At 44.6% G+C, this 22602-nt stretch overlaps 1 protein-coding gene across 2 annotated transcripts in view; it reads right to left on the reverse strand.

Annotated features, from left to right (window-relative positions):
- Positions 1–22012, reverse strand: part of TRABD2B (TraB domain containing 2B) — a 276057-nt gene extending 254045 nt beyond the window's left edge. For both annotated transcript variants that reach the window (XM_027893833.1, XM_027893841.1), the window contains exons 1-2: positions 21775–22012; positions 20731–21291 (exon numbers count right to left, since the gene is read on the reverse strand). In XM_027893833.1, the coding sequence (XP_027749634.1) occupies positions 20731–21291; positions 21775–21882 (669 nt within the window). In that variant the 5' untranslated portion in view covers positions 21883–22012. The remainder of the gene's footprint in view (positions 1–20730; positions 21292–21774) is intronic.
- Positions 22013–22602: the final 590 nt, after the last annotated feature.

Below are 22602 nucleotides of genomic sequence, written 5' to 3' on the forward strand. Positions count from 1 at the left end.
CTTTACATCAAGCAACGACTGGGTCTCATGACAGTCCCCCATAATGCCATAAAGGAACAGCACCATCATTAGAAGACAGCAGTTCATGTGCTCCATGAATATCTCCACACATGACCTGGTGGGACAGGACATGTCACGGGTCAAACAGTCAAGTGCAGGGAAGACCAAATCATCACCCTGCAGTGTTGGCTATTCTCTGCCTTATGCCTCTAATGAGTATCTGAATTAGAGCATCCCCGCAGGAGCTCTAAGCAGTGACAAGTCCCTCAAAGAACCCAGGCAGCTGCAGATCATAGAAATTACAGTCTCTGACTGACTAAAGAATTGGTTCTTGCTGTCCCAAGCCCCAGGTTAAAGCCCTAAGCACTACACCATTCTTTCCCTCTGGCGTGCCTGCTTTTCAGCTAGCTGGAAAGAAGGGGATTTTTGTCCTGCACAACTCCAAGAAGCCCCTCTGAGCCCTCACTCCACCTTCCCCATGTGTAGTCAGTGTACTCAAGCCTTACAGGTCGGCTCCTGAATTTGGCCCTTTATGAATAGATCACTATGCTGGCTGCTCCCAGATGTACACAGCCAGTTGTATGTGGGGGAGAATCATAAGCAAGGGCAGGAATGCTTGTTTGGCAGCCTTTCCCAGCCTCCAAGTGTCTGCTGACTTCTCTCTTTCTGTTTGTTTTTTTGGTGTTTTTTTTTTTTTTTAAATCTCTGTCACCTAATTTTTAAGCTGGGTTTTGATCTTCTCTGCCAGCATAAATCAGAGAGAGAGTCGCTCCAGATTGACATCAAGGAGGTATGTGAATGCTTCAGGGTGCTGTGTCTATCTGGACATCTTGGAGCAGATGGGAGTTGGCATAGGTGACCACACATTTCAACCTGCTGTCTTACCCCTCCGAGTAAGCTGGGGCCTGCTTGGTGTCTGTTTAGTCAGCAGCCAGCTGAGAGAAGACAGGTCACTCCTGAAGAAAAGAAACAGCTAAGAAGTCCTGCTATTTATATACAACCTTCATGCTCTCACCCACTCTTTCCATATATATATATATATATATATATATATATATATATCATATCTTGCTTCTGCAATTAAAACACATTACTTAAGGAGAATATGATATTTCAAGCCGAAGAGTAAATTGGAAAGCTGTGCTTTTCATTTACATGAGTTAAACACACAAGGGAGAGCTGGAATGCCAGTTGCAATTAGACTACCCATTAGGATGCATTAGATGACATTAACCCAAGACCTCTTCGGTCCACCGCAAAGCTGTCGGGCTGCAAGGCAGTTTAAGAGCAACCTGGAGCTTTGAAGTGACACTCAAGTTCAGAGCAAACACTGAAAAGGATTTTTTTTCCTCTCCGTGACATGGCACACGATCAGTGTTGCTGCTTCCAGACTACAGGGGCTTGGCACTTCTTTAAAAGCCTTTAGAAGGTTGAAATCAAATGCTGCAGCAACCCTTTCACTTCAACAGAAAAGTATTCCAGAAATGCTATGCAAAACGCATCAGCAAGCACAGCCAGACAAGGGTGTGACCAATCAGACACCATGCCCAAATACTGCTTATTCATCTTTCCCATGCGTGGTCGTTGAGACTGGAAATTATCCATCTTCCTGGTAAAGAAAGAAACAAAAATATACTGAGGCATCAAGCCACTGAAGTGCTACAGAAGCACTACTGCTTTTGCAATATCTACCATGGCTGCTTATCTAGGCTATGATCTTTCTCCTGGGATCCAGCTTCACGAGTCGCCAAAGGCAGGCCATGAAACACCATTCAAATATTAAAAGACTCATAGGAAGCTTGAAATGAATTTAAAAGGCAGAGTGCCTGCAACTCTGAGTACCTCCTGAGATTTCACTCACATAATAACTGAATTATTAACTAAAAAAAGAGTAGTGTGTGGAAAAATGAAGCCACTTGCTTGTATGTGGCTAGAGTCCTACAGGGATTAAGAAGACATTTAAAAAATACCAACTTTTTTCCAAGCGTCTCCTTAGTTATGAGAAGAGACTTGCCAATTGGAGATCATGAATTCTTTAAGGGAAAACAATCATTCACAACTAGATGCACTGCTGAGACGTGTTTGAAGTCCCAGAGACCCGACCCTGCCTCGCTTGCATCAAACTACCTGATCCTCTTGAAATCACCAGCAAGCTCCTGTTTGTAAAGCTGCAGAAAATCAGTCATAGCCTTTCACAAAAATGCTGAGTTGTCCATGTCAAGAAAATTATAGAAAGTCAGGCTATGGGCAGGAGGGGGAGAGGGTTAGAAAAAGAGAGCATTGTTTATGGAACATGAAAAGCTCCAGCGACACAATATATGGAATTCGGAGGGAAACAGGCCCTCCTTTCTTTCTGTACAATTCAAATAATTCCAATGGCAGACTGGATATTCCCCAAAACGAGTTAGAAAAGCACAGGGCTGTCAAAGCAATTTAGAAAGGGAAAGTTGAAGTAAACATGGTGACTTTTTTTTTTTTTTTAAGCCTTAACGCGTGGAAGACCTGAATGTTCCCCTACACAGTGTGGGTTTGCCATAGAATAGAAAGAAGCAGTAGGTGGACATGCAGCTCAGTGCAAGGAGATTGCATGGGCATTTAAGGAAAACGTGTAGAAGCACCCCTAGAAACAGTCTCAGCTCAAGCATGATACTCAACATGCACACACAGCCAACACTTTCTAGGGGGTTTTAGGTTCTGATTAAGGCCAAAAATCCTTATGAAGTCCCACTACTGACTTGGTGTTGTCTTCTTCTGTAAGGAGATTCTCCAGCTCACTTGAAATGTTTTGAAAATCAGCAAAGCAAACAGACAGTTTTTACTGCTTTCATGTTTATATGTTCACGAAGATGGGGATTTATCATTAAGAGCACAACACTGAATTCATACTTTCCATAACTCTATCCTTCTTGCTACTGTTTTACATCCTTACTCCAGCTAAGTAGGAATTAAACCCTGAATTTGAGGGACTATTTGGAACTTCTGACTAATTTCAGGCAAAGACTCTTTGAGCCTCTTGCAAATAGGACACTATTCTCCTTTGTCATGGAAAGATGGTTTCCCACATTTTGCATGATTCAGTTTTCACTAAGAAAAGGAATGGTTACACAAATGACAAATAGGTCTTTACTACTTCCATTTCCCTCCCCGTCCTTGTGATTTATATGTATATACATAAAATTGTGATTTGATTATGATATGATATAATCTTGAATAATTGGATCTAAACACACAAGACTTATGAAATCACAAGGCCTCTATTCAGCTGGGTCTAGAGCAATTACATCCACTAAAACTGCTCGGTTATATACTTTATTCCTCTAAGGGCATCTGTTCTTTAAAATACCATTTTCTTGGAAGAGTTTGCATCAAACACAAGAAAAGCTGCGCACTTTGCCAGTTCAGGGAGACAGTGGATTCGAGGTCTTGCTCACTTGCCATTAGAAAGACTTACTGCCTGGTAAGCAATCTCACCAGGACTCACTTGTTTAAATTACCTACATTAATGGATGACCTGAAACCTAAAGAAGTCAGTCTGGCTTTCTCTTGCATAAGCTGACTGTCTAATTCACTCTGGACTTGTGTGTTTGAAGGGAATGGGGCTTGCTTTTTTTGTTTTCCTGACACTGACTGGTGTGGTTTTGACTGAGAAACTAAGAATATCAGAGACAAACTGCATCCATGCAGTCTGAGCCGCCTGCTTTTCTTACTACAGCGTGGAGGGTAAACTGGGAAATCTAGGAACTAACCAACAACTTTTTTATCTTGAAATAGAAAATTTCCTTCAATCGTTTTAATTACACTCAGGCAGACAACATGTTGCTGTTGGGTTTGGGGGGGGGGGGGTAATTCCACTTTAGAGCAGATTTGCCTAATTGTTTCCATCAGAGGAGAACTTGAAAATATTTTCTAGCTTTTAATTAGCAGGTTGGCAGCCTCCCTCGTAACTCTTTCACAAATGACTTTGGATGTTGAGGCTTAGTGTAAATCAATTTGACGTGACGGTGACGGGGTCTGTAAGAGCTCCTGACAGCCACGAGGTGTCTCTACGAACTGTCCCAGAAAGGGTGTGAGTCGTGGTTAACTGACAAGACAAAACTGAAATTCAATCCCCTCAAGAAGCCTGTTTGTTTGCCTGCAGTTGTAAAACTTTTACTTTAATAAATGACTCTTAAAAGAGAGAGCATGATCTTGTCTATCAAGTAACTGAGCAGTACTCTTACCAAAGAAAATATATTTACAGAGTCAAAGAATGGTAAAACAAGGGACTACATCTGGAAGCAGTAAAGGAAAACCTTAAATATGTTAGGAAAAAGTTCCAACAGTGGAAGTCACTTAGACAAAGGAATACGTTGCTAGTTGAGAATGCATGAGGCAACGCTAGAAAGAGGTGCTTCAGAGATGAATTTTGAATTTTATCATAACAACACTATTTGGCTATGTCATCAAGAGCATTAAAACCCATGCTGATTCTCAGAACTTGAAATCTCATAATCCGAAACCTACATCTGCATTTGGGCAGCAGCAAAGCACACAGCAAATGCTTTCTGCACAGAGCAAGTGATTAGGATCCAGAATACTGCTGGAATACAGGAAACTCAACCTATGGCAGGGAGAGGGCATTGTCCCAATAGTCACTGTGCCCACGGAATTAGCCAACATGGACTTCACTGACTAACTCTCTTAAACCTTACTCTGCACTTCCCAGTCAAACAGAAATAGGTATCACTGAAACAGGATGGGGAACGGATACAGAAACTGCTTTAGAACCAAACGGCAAAGCCAAACAAGAATTACAAGCAGTAGGCTAAACTTTTGACCCAAAAGGCTGCTTAGTGATAGAAAGAAGACACTCTTAGAACAACGGAAAAGATGAACCCTCAAAGTACAAACCATGATTACCTCTTCAGTCTGTCTCTTCAAGTGAAAGGGTAAGTAGGTAGGTTGTCATCAACAGGTAAAGATGAGATCTGAGACATCTGAGCTACAAAGAATGAAGTTCTGGAGCTACAAGAGATCTGCTTATGTGGCTTCCTTTTATTTTCTGAAATAAACTTCAAGCTATGACAGTCTAAGAGGGACCTCCTTGATTAAATATTGAGGTGAAACTGCCATGTCCTGCTTCCCACAGTCATTCAAATCTACTTCAAGAACAGTAGCTGTGCACAGCATGACACTACTAATGTGAGCAGAGATCTGACCCACTGGAAATCAGATGAAACTGCACATTAAGTTTCCTGTGGGTAAGAATAACTCGAAAGCTGTAAGCATTAAAACTTTCGTGATGTCTGTAAAGAACATATTCTGCAGAGGTAAGGTCATCCTATCTCAAACCAGTCAGGACTCCTGGAGCTGTATAAGACAGCTCCCACCAAGGAGGCACCTGAGGACTTTCTCCTCTGTTAACATACTCATCCAAACCTGCTACAAGATTTCAATCTCTGTTGCTTTCCACAGTTCAGCAGGGAACAATTGTATCCCAACAAAAAAGTTAAAAATTCAGCCTATCTTTATTGTCTTATTATGAACTAATGACACAAAAATGTCCATTTGAGTCAGCCACCAGATTGTTCTTTTGATGATGAGACTCCTGGGTTTTCACTTTAAATTTGAAATTGAGACATTTGAAGGAATATTTTTTTCCCTCAAACAGAAAAAAACTACATGAGCACTGTTTCTGTTAAAAAAAAAAAAGGCATTTTCCAAAAATAAATAGCTCTAATATCTTGCCCATCTTGCACACAGAGAACTGAAACACAAAGAGCCACGTCAGGATTGTCTCTGAGGCTCCAAACAAGTCTTGCCTCCTGCTAATAGAGCTCACTTGCAAGCACAGCCCTTGATAAGCCTGGAGTAATGCTTGCAGAGCTCATGGGATCCAGCTGGCCTAGCAACCCTCATGGACCATGTAAGGTACATCCTACACACGGAAAACAAGCAGGAGAAGCAAAGTCATGGGCTACTGCTATTTCAGAGCCTCATATATCCACCACGTCTTTGTCTCATCCCACAACACTTTTAGACACCTAAAGTTTAATTTTTCTGGACTCTTCATATTGCAGGGCTACATCCAGCTGCAGAGCAGCCACAGGAGATGACAGGAGTCTGGTATAACTGTCCCCATTTTCTATTCCCTCTGCCTTGCATCCCACTCCTACATCTTGAATTGTCACTCAAGTCCTTGCCTTGAGCTTGCAGCTCCCCACTGCAGCAGACTCCAGGTTACAAGGCTCCTACCGTGCTATAGGTGGACCGGAGGCACTGTGGGATGAGTAGACACCAGCACTGTGTAAGGCACAGGTAACAGCACAAAAGGAGCCACAGAGCCTTGGTGGGGCTCACTGGTCACACCAAATGCCAGCCTTCCTGTTGTGCTGAAGGCTCCCAAGCGAGGGCTAAGGTTTGAAGCAAACAAGTGAGATTCAATGGCACCTCTTGCACTTGTACAAGCTGAGGTAACCCAAGTTAGCTTAAAATACCTCGTTCGCTCCAATCCTCTGTGTGTTACGCTTGGACAACCCTTTGCTCTTCTTCAAGTGCCATGAATTAAACCACAAATGCACAAGGCTCGTGGGGGCCAACACTGCTCCCCTCTCAAACCAGGGGTCCTGTTCAGGGCTGCTTGCCAAACTGGAGGATGAACCCAGCCAACCCTGAGGCAGACAAGCTCTTGTGAAGACCAAGGACATCCTCTTCCATTGATCCCAAATGTGGCAGGGAATTCAAAGGGCTTCAGACAAGAAGAAAGGCACGTTTGCTGAAATAAAAACAGTATTTTTACTGTCTTGATAAGCACGATGGATGATAAAAGGTCTTGGAAGGCATTTACTCTACTTCACACTGGAGTGCTGAGAAAGCCAGCATGGCAAGAGACTATAACCCTGTAAACATATGTTGTGTATTAGATTCTGATCTGGCAGCTTGCCCTAATTTTGTTTTTTTAAGGCTCAAGCGAGTTCCAAATACACTTCCATGTTTGTGTTCCAGCAAACGAGCAAAAGGCAGAATGCTTGAGCGACGGGGATGCAGGAATGCACTGGACTATAAATTAGTGGGGGGAAAAAAAAAAGAAGCCTCCATTAGTGTTGGCACATCAGGCAGAGGATGACAAAAATATCAGCAAATTCTTTTTTCTATTCTTTTCTCCCAGCTTTCTGTTTTTCCAGTGTGCGCTTCACAGCTGCCGAGAATGATTTTAGTCTCCTCTACTTGAACCACAGACAGAAGTGATAAGAGAACACCTTTCCAGACAGTTTTGTTTTCTCCCAACTCCCCAGCCAAAAAAGCACCCCACAGAGCATCCTCTCAATAGCTATTAGTCTGGGTCCCTGTAGGTGCAGACGAAGAAATTCTTTCGAGAAGCGTCTCAGACTGCTCAGGATGGAGAGTTCCGGCTCGTATAAACAAACACTGTTACAAGAGGCAGAGTTGATATGGATTTATGCAAGGAATGTATAGACTGAATAAGCAATTTGATAATTAATGGAGTTGACAGGCACTTTCTAATAGTACTCAAGTATGTGCAGACTGAATAGTTTCATATACAAGCTGAACCAAAGACAGTATTAATTTTTAACCCATTTGATACCTAATCACTCAGATGAAGGAAACACATGCATTTTTTTCCTCTTGGGTATTAATTTTGACCTCCCAAAGCCTGACTATTGGGAAATAAATCCTTTGCACTTACTACTATTGCAGACAGCAGACCCACAGATGTCTTACACAGGATGATTTTTTTCTTAAAGATCATTTGAAGAATGAACTTTTGATTACTTTCTAGGCATTGATCACTTCTTTTATGTCCCACAGCTTAAATGCAGCAGTTTTGCTCTTAACAAAGAACTGAGAGCTTAGTTGAATGAGTTCAGGGAGTTTCCTTGAAGAGACCCTCTTGGCTAAAAGGAAATTTCTTTTATTACTGGCTTCCAAGCAAGCCAAACCACTACTTCTACAAGCCCAGCTGCAGAAAGTAAAGATGCTTATAAAGGTCTTGAGCAAAGTATTGTCCCACCTGGCAGGAGATGATGGTAATTTATTGTGCATGGAAGATATTGTGACATATTGAACTGCACAGGGAGAAAGGAGAAGTAATATAACTGTTCCCACACAGGAATGAGATACTCAATGTTTTCTCAGTCTGGAGCAGGTTCAGAGATGATGCCTCGATCTGCTTCATAACGTCACCCCTCTTATGATCAGGAAACAGGCATTTAATACACTGGTTTATGGCCTCATACCCTAAACAACAGAATAATCTTCTAGAGGTTGTGCCCACAGAAACCACCCGTGGATACAAAATGCAGTCTGTCCTTCCTTACCCATACCCTCCCCCTCCTTTAGTGACAAAATCAAAAGCAAGACCAAGACACCCATTTTCTAGGGCCTCCATAAAGGCACTGAGGGATCAGAAGGGGCTATATGGAAGCACATTGTCTCCAGTCATACTCAAGCTGTAGGTAAGTGGAAAATACCTATTGAATGACCCCAGTTCTCCAGCAAGAGGTAGGTAAAGAGCCATATGGAGTTAGATTTGAGGTTCTTCAGGCCCATTATTCTGTCCAGCTCAAAATGCAGACCCCTCAAAAAGAATATACTAAATACACCTCCTGCTAAAAGTCTTGTAGAAAGGGTACGATTCTGCCAGCCTGTTGGGAACCCAGCAGCACGACAACTTGCTGCAACTACTCCAACATCTAATGACACACTGCTGCCTGCTAAGTGAACCCCCACTCCAACTCCAGCTGCAGCTGCCTTTGAAGAAAGGTGCAGTGCCCTCTGCATGGATGTGCACGCCGAATAAAGTCTTTTAAAGCATGTGAGAAAGAAAGCTGTCATCAAAACGTACAGAGCAATTACGGGTTGAAGGTTGAACTATTATTACTTCATGCCCTCCCACTCCCCTCCCCTCCAGGGTGGGAAGCAGGGGGGGAGGATTATTCATTTGTATTCAAGCACTTCATTAATGTTTATAAGAGAATCCAAACACGCAAGCAAAACAAGGACAAAACACTCGCGCCAGACGTGTGATGCGATAAATGTCACTGGAGCAAATATTTAGATCTGTTTACAGAGAGGCCTATTAAGTCCTTTTTGAAAAGCTGTGCAGTGTTGTGGCTTGGTCTCTGCCTAGCAGCTCCAGCGTAAACACATGGAAGATGGCTAAGTCTCTCTCTCTCATTTTGTTATGACATCTGGAAACCTAAGGAGGTTGGGAGAAGCCAACTGGCTGCCCTACTGCGATGTCTAACAACGGGGTCTGCCTGTTGAATGATGGCAGGACATGCAAAGTAGAACTGCTGAGTTCTTCAGCTTGTGCCAAAATCAGTGGATTTTCAACACAATAATCCCTCAACAAAAGTTGTTGCAACACAAAAGCCTTTGGTTCACTGCTAATGATGCAAGTCTATGCTCTCTGCCATTTTTCAAGATCATTTGCATTTCAGAAAATCAGTTCCACTGGGGACTAAAAAAGTGTGCAAGGATGGGTGGAGCCGCTCTATTCATCAAGGGATGTGTCCCATAATCCCTTGACTGAAGAACTGTAAATTCTGGAGTTCACAATCAGCCTGGACTTCTGCAGATGTCCCATTCACATCACCATCTCCAGCCCCTCCACATACAAACATTTCTTTTGCTAAGAGTACTGAATAAGATGAAAGGGGTAAGAGAAATTTATAGATGGAAAAATCACAAGTCTTAGTCTCAGATGTAATAACATATTTGAGATATTTCCACCTCTGTGGTCATGCCTCAGTTTCCAATATGTTATGTAAGGTTTACAGATATAAAATCGTCCAATGTAAAGGATCAGGGCTCCTTATCCAGGTGCTTCCTTTCTGTTTGGAAGGAATGATGCTCAGACCATACAGATGTGCAGGACTCTGCATAGTGATCTCAAGTGGTGCTGGCTGAATCAAAACACTTTTAGTTTGAAACTCTCCTTCTGACTTATTGAGTTTACTTCACTTTCTTTCCTGGCATAAAACTTCAACATGAAACCACAAGTAAATCTACTCAGTCTGGTATTTAAGCCTACCAAAATCACAAATAAATTACAAGAATATGGACTTTATTTTTTTTCTTTTCTTCCTAATTCTCTTCATTAATTATATGGCTACCAGAAATTCCTCTCTACATAAACCAGTGGGAAAGACGCCTTGCCCAGTTTCAAGAGGTACAGAGATACAGTTTTGGATTCCAGGTTCAAGCACTGCATACTTGTTTAATTTGTTTTAAGGGGAACTACACTGAGCTTTGCCCCAGAGAACACAAGAATGGGTTCCAAGTCCTTTGGGATTCTCCAGCTGGTGTGTATATTTATTTATTTATTTATTTATTTAGCTGTAGTCCCTGCTCTTGCTGTGTTTTACTGCCCTTTAATACACTAGACTTGTTAGGAGTGCCAGGCCTTGAAACCTCATCAGTACCATGCCCAACACCCACAGGGAAGAGAGAGGAATCCCTTCCTCTATTCTTGTTTAGCTGCCTCCTGCTCCTCCGCTTTGGAGCTAACCCTTGGGGTTATTTATGTTGCCTGACCTTGAGACAAACGGCATTTGGCAGGCTGCCGGATGACTTTGTGTTTCAAATCAAACGTTCTCAGTTTCTCCCACTGACAATGGGAATAATTCCTGAATGCTTCTTTGGGGGGTGTTTCTTCCCATCTCATTGCCTGCCACGGAGTTCTTTGGTAACTACGTCAGGGTTGGTGAACTTTAGCTTGACTTTCTTGTTAGGCGCAAGTACCAAGTGGTGTGTGTGGTTTTATTCTGTGGTTTGGTGTGTGTGTGAGTGTGTTTTCTCTTTGTCCCAGAGTGTATGCACTGCTGGTATTAGAGCTACAATTGTTCTATATATAAAGCAAAGATCCCTTGAATGATCTGCCAAAGGCTTTATCTGTGAACAATCTTTGTCTGTACTTGCTTTGCCGTTAACCAGTTTTGACTCTACACCGTAATGGCTGGAGTTGCTTTGCCTTAACTGATATATATCAAAGAGAACTGCTAAAATTAACTGCTCATGAACTGTGTCCAGGATGTTAGATTAACTCATGTGGAATCCTTCAGTGAACAAACTGATTTACGATGTGTTATGACATTGTTATTTGATGTGTTGCACAACAACTCAATTTTAAAAAATGAAGAGCGTTCCATTAATAAGAGATAAATCTTTCCAGTGTAATTCAAATGAATCTGCAACAACTTTAGAGAGAGCACGATAAGGGATCTTGTGTGGGTTTAGTGATTGTGTTTTGCATTCCCAGGAATATCTTCCACTGGGATCTCTTTGTCAGTAATGACAAAACCCATCCAAAATACGATACCTTTTGGGAGATTGTAGCTCTTTGTACCTCCAAAGATAGAAAGGGGCACTACAACAAGTGGTTCTCTACAACTAATACTTCCAGGTTTGAGAATGTACAAGCACATCAACTCTGCTTTCTTTCAACTTCAGAGACATAATTTGCTGAAGTCTCTACACGGTACGTCCCTTCCAAGTTTATCCAGCCACAATTAACTCACAGTAAGTGCTCAAAGCATTTAGTTTAGTTCTCAGAAAAAATCACACCTTCATACATTTAGATATATTTTTTAAAAGCAAGCACTATTCTATTACTGGAACACAAACCAGTGTGAATGCTGACCTTAAACTATGTGTTAAAGGTTTGGGTCTCTCTGGATACCCAACTTCAACAAAATTGCCTTTGAAAGTGAGCTTGAAGAATTACATACTGTACAGTATTTCCCATTTCACAGCCAAGCCACTCAAGTTAATAAAGAAAATCCTCTCTGGCCTCACGCAATTAGCTGGGTAAAAAGCTGGTCAGTGCCAGTCTGCAGCCAGCAACGAGCCAACCCATGAAGTCAAACTGTTTCATGCCTGCAAACGCCTGCTGCCTCGAGCCTCTGAACTTCAGCTCACCACCAAGAGACCTGGATTATTTCAGGATGGTATAACCTGGTCTCATGGACTGATGAGGTATTTTCTCGCTGGTATTCCATAAATGGAAAGGAGAAATGCTGAAAGAACCAAACTTCAGTTTGCTTGTAACTGTGTACCAATTGAGCATCCCAATTGCTTGAAAGCTGTGTTAGAACTGTTTTGGCCATAACTTTGTATTAGAAACATACAATTATGTGTGTTATCTTCTCCAGTAAGCAAATAATGAGCTTTTTTGAGAATGTTCTTTCTAGCTTTTTCCTGTATTAATTCATTATGAAAAAGAAGGGCTTTCTGTATACTTAACTCTTATAAAAACAATCATTTTGAGGCCCTTTAGCATACTTGCACCTCTCCTGCTCCTGTGATATCCCAAAAACAAAGAATTACCCTAGCTTGAAAGAAAACTACAAGTTAGCAACCCATTTGACCCCCAGTATGTCAGGACCAGCTCCTCACATGGACTAAGGCTTTGCATTTTCACAATTACAGTGTTATGGTGATTTTACCAGAGCTTTAAAACCAAAGGGACACATTGGGACATCCCATCACACTTCACTGCTGGAATAACATTTATCTCAACGATCATTTCTAAAACTGCATATCAATCACATGCCCGAAACACAAAGCCCTTCAAAAATTTGGACATGTTTCTCAAATCACCCTTTTGCCCTCTCCCCCTCTGCTGCCTCTGCAAACTCCTGTACCGTGAGCATTTGGTCTCATATTTAAATAAATATTCCCCATCACTATTATGCTGTCACCTGTAATAGGAAAAGGCTGCAAGAAATCAAAGGAGAGCTAAATTTGTGCAGTGGCAGAGAGCGTACAGAGAATAATCAGTCTTCATTGTGACTGTTAACAAAAGTGAGGGAGCCTAATGGAGACCTTGGATTTAGTACAGTCTCTAAAGTATTGAGGGGATACTTTCAAGACACAGAATAGCCTACTTTAAAGAAATACTTTTCCTGTGTTCCTCGTAACTTGACTTATATTAAAATGGAAAGAGGTTAGAAAATAACTTGGAGATTTGTTTCCTTTTTCTCATTCCCTGGCTCACAAAAGGAGTCTGATGAATACTGCTTTGCTGTATGAAGGCAGCTTCTTCTCTGTTTTATGTATTGGGGATATCTGTATCTCCCAACAGGTGCCCCAATGCAAGAGTCGAGGTAGAAGCAGCAAGTTTAATTAAATCTGGAGAAAACATAACACTGCTACCCACTGGCATGGGGTGTAATCCTGATTTTGAAGAACTAAGTAATAAAACTTGCTTTTGACATCTGTAAGACTCTTCAACCCTCAGTGTTGTTACAGTGCCTGGACAGAGGTGACCAGCAGTGCTCCACTGATACTAAATCTAATTACAGTATTTCAGGGATGATGATTTCTTCAGGCATAACTGGTCGATGGGAGTCTATGTATGATGAGAAATGGGGTGTCCAGGACTATGTTAAATGACCCTCAGAGTGGAAAATATTGGGTCTTTGATCTCATTCAAACTAAAAATACTTTTGCTAATGAGCCTCCTCGAGTCATACAACATCCATTCCAAAATGCTGAACACATGGTTTTAATTTACAGTTTTTAGAAACTTTCATTTATATTGTGCTAGAAGTCCTGAAATGACTTGCAGCAGAAGCTCGAAAATATTGGAAATCCAAACGGGAAGGGCTGCTGTTGGAGTAACTAGTGATAAAAGCAGCAGACATCTGTGTGAATTCCTGGTTGAGCTTCCGAGAGGTATTGACCATCTCACTTTTCCTTCTCTGTGCCTTTAAATGACAATTAGAACCAATAAACACTAACAATAAACAAGGTAGCTATATTGTTCTCTTGAGTACCAGAAAAAGCAAATCCATGGAGATGATGAGAAACCACAACTACAAGCTGTTGTGATGGATACAACCAGCCCTACAGTTTAGTTGCATGTCTGTTCCCACTCTGCAGAGAGTAGAGTCTTGTTCCAATTCCAGTCCAAGAACTGAGGTATTAAGTTCAAACACTGATATCTGCAGTTTTAAGCTCTGCAGGCACCAGTTTAATTTCTGGTGTCTCAAGCAAGCCAAGCTGGAAACTGTAATGCTTTTTGGGTTACTGAAAGAGTATTATGTTCACAAATTGTTGCCATGTTCAGAAAAAATGTCTTAGTGACTGCAACTAAGAAATAATTTGAGAGCTTCACAAAGATATTGATGTTTTATGATCCACTCCCAGTGCTTTCTGCAGATTTTAGGTTCAGTGGCATCTAGCATCTGTATTGCTTGTCTGCTTGAAAGAAGGATTTGGAAACGTGTGTGGACACAAGGTAGATATGTTTTTTTCCCTGCAAAACAGGACTCTTCTAACGCTGACCCTTGAAAGTTTAAAAAAAAACAGTGAAGTTTCCAAAACACCAGTCATTGCTGAAAATCCCCATTTTTGCGCTATCCTAAACACTGTGCTCTGAGGAAGTCAGTTTGCAGTTCCTCATCCAAGCAGGCAGGGAACCTCCCTAATAGGGCCAAAGGATGAAAGAAATCACACCAATTTGACACGGCTCAAGCAGTAACACTGTGATTTCTTCTGCCTTTTACCTGTGTCATCAACTCCTAATGACAGTGAAGAGATTAATAAGCGTTTGCAGTGCAAAGCCTAGCAGAGGGGAAACCTGTTATTTTACAGTATGTCCCTCTGAAGTTCCCAAATATGCTTTGCCAGGAGCCCTGCCACCGATCAACATCTCCACAGGAGTGCAAGGTGAAGGAGTGCCCTTGCTTAAGATCATTTCTGGTCCTTTCAGTACAGGAACCTCTGACTTGCCTGAATGATGTGGGCTGGCTTTATAACACGGATTGCTACTCACCAGGGAGCTGAGGGGAGGCTGTTAAAGACTTTCTGAGGACTGTAGGTTGCACTAAACTTGGGGTTGAGGTTTTTAAGGTCAGTAATTCGTTCTGTTTATAAGCAAAGCACTCTGGCCTGCTGCAAACAGCATCAGAAACCGACACCAAATAACAAACAGAAAGAAAATCACCACTGCGGAAAAATCATTTACCAAAGAGGGGATTTTGCACCTACTGGGTGAGCAGCTCAGAGGTGGCAAACTGTTCTAGAGGAGATCCTACAGGGATTTGAAAGCAGCATCAGTGTTTCAGTAGGGGATGAATTTGGCTCATCTGTTCCCTCTACTGATCCCCTTCCCAAAGCACATCCCATGGAGTGTATCTTCTCCAGGGAGCAAAGTGCATGCCATGGTGCTCCCTGTGCCTCTCACACCACAGCAGTGCCAGGGCTCCCCTACTGCCAGGACCAGGCATTGCCAGAGACAGAGACATTCACCTCTCAGGGCACCGCAGGAAAAAGGGAACAAATCTGCTATGTGACTTTTATACACTGCAAATCTTAAACTGCCTCAGATACACTAGGGACACCCTTGAATATGAGAATGGAGATTTTTTTTCCTTTCAAAACCCACCTTATAAAGATGCAATTACTGCCTAATAGCAATCACAAGCAGCACCCATAATTCTGCAAACAAATCAACGAGCAGAATCCTCCAGATCTGCTCAGAGGAGGCAGGTACACCTGTCTCGGGCTTGGATCTTACCAAGGGAGGTGTGAAGGATCAGAGGGAAAGGGAAGGGCCCACGCCTAACCTGTTGTACAAACACTTCTGGCAGTTATATACACAATAAATACAATAGATGAATTGCCAGCTGCCCCTTGAGCCATCATTAACTGACTGGCTGTTTTCTTAACAGGCATCAAATGCCAGGGTGGGCCTTCCAAGGGGGCTGTTGTGAAGAGGAACACAGTAACTGGCTGTAAAGAGCAACACCTACAGTTAGTTACAGCTATAAAACGTCAGCTTCTGATCCTTTCAGGTGTTACTGGGACTACTGTAGTTTTAATACCTGCATAGTTTCACCCTCAACAGTTCCCCTGGTGAAGACGTAAAGCAGCTCCACAGATATGCAACGCAATTTAAATGGAAGGATTTCTATTTCTGCTGTATGAATTTCTACCCCAAGGTTAATTTTGCTGGGGGGAATTTTTTTTACGCTGAGGTGCAGGGGGACGAAGGGAGTGAAAGTTAAAGAAAAGCCAACAAACTGAAAACTATGTGCACTATGTACAACTGTGTATAATCAAACCTTTTAACAACATTTCTTTCAGCAACATTCAGCAATCAAAACAGATGATGCTGAGCTATTTTTGATGCCTCCTGCTCTCATTAAAAAGCCTGAATTTTTTTAAAAGCAAAAGAGTGCCATTTCTACTAGGCAAAGAGCACTTTTATTTAAAAAACACTGAAAAAAAAAATCAGTAATACTCCCTCATATAAGCTACATGCACCATCAAAAGTCAACTAGCTCTGAAACTGAGCCCCTTAATTCGGTTCGGAAAACTTTGAGCCTGGATCTTCCCTTAGTATAAACAGGCAAAATCTCCCCTGAAGTCAGTTATACCCATCACAGAATCCAGCTCTGTGATCACAGAAATGTTTAATTTTTCAAGGGGAAGGGGAGATTGACTAGAGAGTCCAGGACATGGCCCTGTCTATATATTACTGTGTATATTACTGTTTGCCACTGAAGGTCCAGCTTCGAGGCTGCAGATCTGTCAGTGACCAAACATGATGGACCACCCATTGGCCTTTTATTAACCAGCACTTGTTTCCCCTCTAATCCTATCACCAGAGTAATCAAAGCTGCCATGTCCCAGGGTTTGATGGAACAGCAGGACCCGGGAAATGAAGACTGATTTTGTTAACAAAGTCATTCCTGCCTCATGAATGCTGTCTCATTGGTAGAAAGCGGGGGAGACGAGGTTTATTTGTGCAGAGAATGAGGCGGCAAAGAAATGAAAGGGGGAGAATGGTAAAGTGTGAAGTTTAATCTGGCACAGTCTGAGGTTTCTTTATTTGAGGCCGTCTCTGATCCAATCAACACCGGTTTGATATTTAACATCTCCCCCTGCAGTTGGAAATTATACCAGCCAGAGCAGACTGGAGTCGGGGCCTCACAAACCCCAAACAGCCAAGGGGGAGAAAAGCGGGTGCTGGCAGCTCCTCACCAGCCTGACAGCTTCCCCCACAACAGGCTGGGATGAAATTTGGGACCTGACACAAAATCCTCTTTATGAACCGTAGGATTCAGGCCATCTGGATGAGCTGAATGCAGACAAGCTTGGGATGGGATGGGATTGGATGTGAGGGCGACTTTATTTCTAACCTGGAGGAAGGAATATGAACACTGTCTCAGGCTGCAGATGCTGCTGAGGAACAGGATCAAACACAAGCAAGAGTTTTCATCCACCTCCCCAGAGAAGAGTGGTTTGAGTAGAGGAGTAAGACCTTCCCCTTGCTGACCACACAGACCTTTAGTGGGGATACACTGCTGCCCAAGGGCATTCACTGAGGTCCCACCACAGCCCTGGCCATCAGGGTGGATGCCACAGACCTGAGCAGCTGCAGGAGTCACTGTCACCATTCTCCTTTACTCCAACAACAGTATGTCAGCCTGGGGAGAGATTCCCATCACAGACCCACATGACAGCCCCAAAGAGGAGGGAAAGTTTAGCTCTATACCCAGCTGGCCCTCAGCAGACACACGGACAAGTCCTCACAGCCGGTCATGGCACTGGCTGCAGTGCTTCTGCCAGGACTCCAAGAGAAGGCCCTGAATGGCATCTGCCCCTCACTGTTTTTCAGTCCTGGCTAACCTGATTTTGCCTTTTTCTGACCACTCTATAAATAACCACCAGTGCCATCAGGAAGAGTTGTCTGCTTCCTCTTCTTTGCATGCCTCAGCTCTTTCTGTCCCACCTTCCTTGAAAACCCTGAAACTTCAAACAGCAGGTGAAGTTTCAACCTGACCCAAACCTGACGTAAATTCCCCTGCTGCCAGACGCCCAACACAGCCTTCTGCAGGGATTCAGACACCTTGACACCAGCTAAACCATTCCCCAGGCCCAGAGACAGTGTGAGCAGCCACTGCCAAAGTCCCTGGGGGTGGGATAACACTCCCTCCGGGATCCAAGCAGGAGTGTGAGTGATGCTTGTCTGGAAGACTGTCAGGAAACGCTGCAGAGATATCAGGGGGAGCAAAGCATCAAACTACAAAGTTTCGGGGTATACAATAGAAAACAATGTGTCCTGCTCTACCTGCAAGAGCTGGCTCTCCAAGAAGCAGCTAATTATATGAGCCACCTTAATCTTTTTATCCAGCTAAGACAATCAACATTTCAAAGCCACGCAATGAACGTTTCAAAGATTGTTCCTGGTCAAAAATGCAAGTGTATCCACTTTCTTTCAGAGCAGATCAAAACCAAGTTCCTCACCGGGACCACTCCTAGATTTCCTCCTCCTCATGGTATCAGATTAACAGATTTGGTGCATGTAGTCAGATTAAATATTTGCAGTAGCACAAAGCTGCCTTTGAGGGGAAGAAATAGGGGGGAAAAAGCTTTCTTTTCTTTTTTTTTTTTTTTTTTTTTTTAATTTGCTTAGGGCAAAAATACTGGACTTCGGAGACATGGGAAACAAAAGCACTGACATGATTCAGCGAAGCACAGTTTTAAAACCTGAATTCTGAATGCAGAAATAATGTGCAGTATTCCCGTAACAGTAATGCTGAAAACAGGTAAGAAACTGCTGATGCCCTTAGCAGATTTGGGACTGTAATTTATCACAGATGTTCTCATCAAACTGTGCAAACACCCTATGAGACAAAAACTGATCAATTTCTGATTTCCACTTTATTGTGTTTTAATTACGTGTTGCTTAAGGACGGCTACAAAACCTGAAATTGGGAGGTGTAACCTCGCAATAGTAATCCACTCCACTAAATTAGCACAGTAATACACCAAGCAGTAGGACTGCCAGACGATGTGATAACATTACAAATTACTATTGTTAAACAACTAGCCAGGTGTCAGGATGCATGAAATCCAGAGGAAGCAAGAAAATAAATATCTGGTTTGTTTCGTTTAAGTTTGTCTCCTGTTGTTCTGGTGGCCTTGTTCCCAGAAAAAGTTTCAATCTAGGAAAAATCCTCCTGAACACTGATCTATTTTAGCAACATTGTCAATTCTCTTGAACAATTAAAATGTAGTGTATTTTTTTAATCAGCACAAATGTTTTGAATAAATGGTTGTCCTTTACTTGCCAATAGCAGTAATACCTTTGCTGTTCTTTCTTAGATTATTATTATGGCAAAACGAAGGGAAATATTTTGTTTCTATTTAAAACTTGGAGAGAAAAACAAATATGGTAAAAGCAGCAGTGAGTTTTGTACTCTGTCCTTTTTTCTTTCTTTGTCACTCGCTCCCTCTCATTCCAAAAAGAAAAAAAATGTAATATGATTCACGTTTAAAAGGCTTCCAAGTGGTACATTTTTAACCAAGTGTTTTCATGTGCTTGATTCTAACTGCCATTTTTGACCCAATTACAACCAAACACTATTGGATGTCTGGAATGGCTAATTATTTTTACCTCATCTTAAAGAAGGGGTTCAACAGAAAGGACAGGCACTTAAACCTTTCACACAGAAGAAGGAAAAACGAATTCCTTGTTTTAGATGTGTGTTAATTAATGCAAAAGTCCTGAGGGACTTTCTTTTAATTATTTTTCTTGATAAACAAGAAAATTCCTCCAGAAGAGTATGTAACTAATCTCCTCCTCTGAAGGCTGTATGCAGAGTTAGACGCCTTATTGAAATATTGGATGAACCAAATGTTAGTGAAAGACAGACTTTTTCTCCTTAAAATAGTTCCCACTAGACTTCAGGAGAGCAGGGGGTGAAGGCACTCTAAGGACATTTTAATCTCACCAATGATCAGTCCTTTAATCCTTATTCCCACATCACCAAGAATTTTTTTGGTCTAACTAGGACAGTAAGATAAGGCTGGAAATAGGCTGATCCCAAGCTAATGATGGAAAGCAAGCTGAAAACGAAATATCATAGCAGTAATTGACACCATTTAAATCACCCCTGGATTATTTGTTTTCTTCCACACACATTCATTTCCTCAATTTCTAGTAAATCTGATTTCACATAAACAGTTCCACAAAGCAAAGTCAATAGCAGTTACTGTGTTCCTGATTAATCCACTGAAATGAAATAGATCTCATGGCTTAGTATTTGGTTTTTTAAAGCTAAATCCACTGAAAGAATTCCGGAGTCCAGTTACACCAATAACTTTTGTTTCTTAACCTATGTCCCTTTTTTTTTTGCTGAACTTTACCTGCCTCTAAAATGAAAAAAACCCATGCATATTACACACTTAATTTCCCCCAGTACATGAGAGCAACGCCAGCCACTTTGTTTTGACCCAGAGTGACCACCGAAAAGACAGTTTGCACGTACTTAAATCATTTTGAACAATGTCGAAATTTCTATTTTCATTGTTCATGCTTCATCCTCTTCCTGACAAGTACCACAGAGCGGCTTTACTTCAAAACAAACAAACAAACAAAAGCCCTTTTCACCCAGCCCCGGGACAGGACTGAAGGCATGGAAGTTTCCCTCACAAGTGGCAAGCCAGCAGGCACACACATTTACACCCCGGACATTTGCCTCTCAAATAAATTATACACATGATACACACACTGCGCATATCGTGGGTGTTCCACAAGCAGCACGGATCGGTGTGAAGGACAGCGGGCAGCCCAACACAAAGGCTGCTGAGGCCCGTGAGTGACCACCCCGCTGCAACAGCCTTGGGGTTCACCCTCACACACCGATGGGAGTGCAAGGAGAACGGCCCCCACGTCCTGAGATAAAACACGAGGCCCAGCAGCCTCCTTACCTGGGAGAAGTTGAGCCCATTCAGCGGGTGACACTGCTCCTCCACCCGCTCCACAGCTCCTGTCTTCTTCTTCATCCTCTCAGCCTCCTGGGCGAGGTAGAGATCGAGCACGGGCACCCCTCTGGAGCGGATGTCCGTCTCCGTCAAGGAGTTCACCATGAGCATCACCCAGACGGGCCTCTTGCGCTCCCAGTTCCCGGCGATGGCGTTGAAGAGGTAGTCGGCGTAGAGCCCTTTGCCTCGCTGGTCCGGGGTCATCCAGTGGGGCAGCATCAGCTTGATGTAGTCCAGGTGGCGCTTGAGGCGGCGGTAAAGCTCCCGGGGCAGCACGTCCTGCAGGTTCTCTCCGTGGGGCAGCATCTGGCAGCTGGCCAGCCCGGAGATGGTGTAGGGGTCCGTGAGGTCCAGCTCAAAGTAGACGCTGGAGCTGGCGTGGAAGGCGGCCTTGGAGTTGTCAGGGATGAAGTCCCAAACTCGCGTGTAGGGCACGTGGATGGTGCCGAAGAGATAGGCGGGGGGGTCGCGGCGAATGGTCCAGAGGAAGGAGTTGAGCTCTCCTTGCTGCGGGGAGGACAGCGGGGCTTGGTCAGAGGTGGAAAGGCAGGAGACGGTCATGCCACCCTCAGGGCAGGAGGAGCGGGGGTCCCGCTCCCCCCTCGTCGCTGCACGATCCCCAGCGGAAGCAAAGCCCACGGGCGCCCGGAGGGAGGCCCGCGTGGGGCTGAGCCCCGCCGTGACCCGCCCGCTCCCCCCGGTCCGGCCCGGCCCGGCCCGGCCCCGCATCCCTCCGGCCGCGCTCGCGGCGCGGGGCCCCGCGCGGGGCACACGCGGGGGACACGCGGGGCGCACGCGGGGGCAGCGCCGCCACACCTGCGGGGCCACGCGCGCCCGCGTGCGCGGCAGAAAGGATGGGGGGGGGTCGGTCCCCTCCGCGCGTGGCCCCCCCTCCCGCCCCGCACGAGCACCCGCGGCCCCGCGCGCACCCCGAGCATCGCATCCCCCGCTCGGCCCCGCGCGCCCCCGGCCCGGCCCGGCCCGGCTCACCGAGCGGGGCAGGTCGCACTGCCCCGTGTCCATCTGCTCCCGCCGGGCCGCGGCGTCGGGCAGGAACCCCCCGAAGACGAAGCAGATCAGCGTCAGGTTGAGTTGCATCCCGCTTCCTCTCGCTCTCCTCTCTCTCCTTCCCAGATGAGCCTTTTTGGATTTCTAGGATCTCTTTTTTTTTTTTTTTTCCCTCCCCCTCCTCCTGCTCTTCCCCCTTTTTTTTTTTTTTTTTTTTTTTTTTTTTTTTTTTTTTTCCAATTTAAATCCGGCGGCCCGGCGGGGCTCCGGCGGCGCGGCGGGGAAGGCGGGCGGTGCCGTGCGGGCCGGGGCTCCCCGCGCTCCGCGCGCCGGACCCGCGCTCGGGCGGAAAGTTCCGCGCAGCCGCCCCGGGCCGCCCTCGCCGCTCGCGGCCGCCGCCAGGGGGCGATGGCGCCCCAGGGCCGCTCCTCAGCGCCGCCGCCTCAGCCGGCCGGCGGCACCTGCGCGGGTCGCGTTAAACACCCGACATCGCCAAGTTCCGACACATTCCCCGAACTAAGTAAATGTGGCAGAGTCACTTGGGCAGGGCTGTGTCTCGGCCAGCCGGCTCGCCGGGGCATGCCCCGGGGCGCTCCCCCTCAGCCCTCTCCGGCCGCGCTCACCGGCGCGGCTCCCGGCGTGAGGCGACATGTCCCGACAGGCGCCGCCTTCCCCGGCCCCTCCGAGCCCGGCGTGGAGGGCGGGCCAAGGACGTGGTCCCTGCATGGTGCGGGCAGCTCCGTAACCCGGAGCTCAGCTGTCCTCGCCCACCCCAGGGGCGTCCCCCGCCCTCAGCCTCACAGAAGGTGG

This window comes from Empidonax traillii, unplaced genomic scaffold (assembly GCF_003031625.1).
Source record: "Empidonax traillii isolate 1590-97213 ecotype Southwest subspecies unplaced genomic scaffold, ASM303162v1 scaffold15:size5535645, whole genome shotgun sequence".
Taxonomy (NCBI): Eukaryota; Metazoa; Chordata; class Aves; order Passeriformes; family Tyrannidae; genus Empidonax; species Empidonax traillii.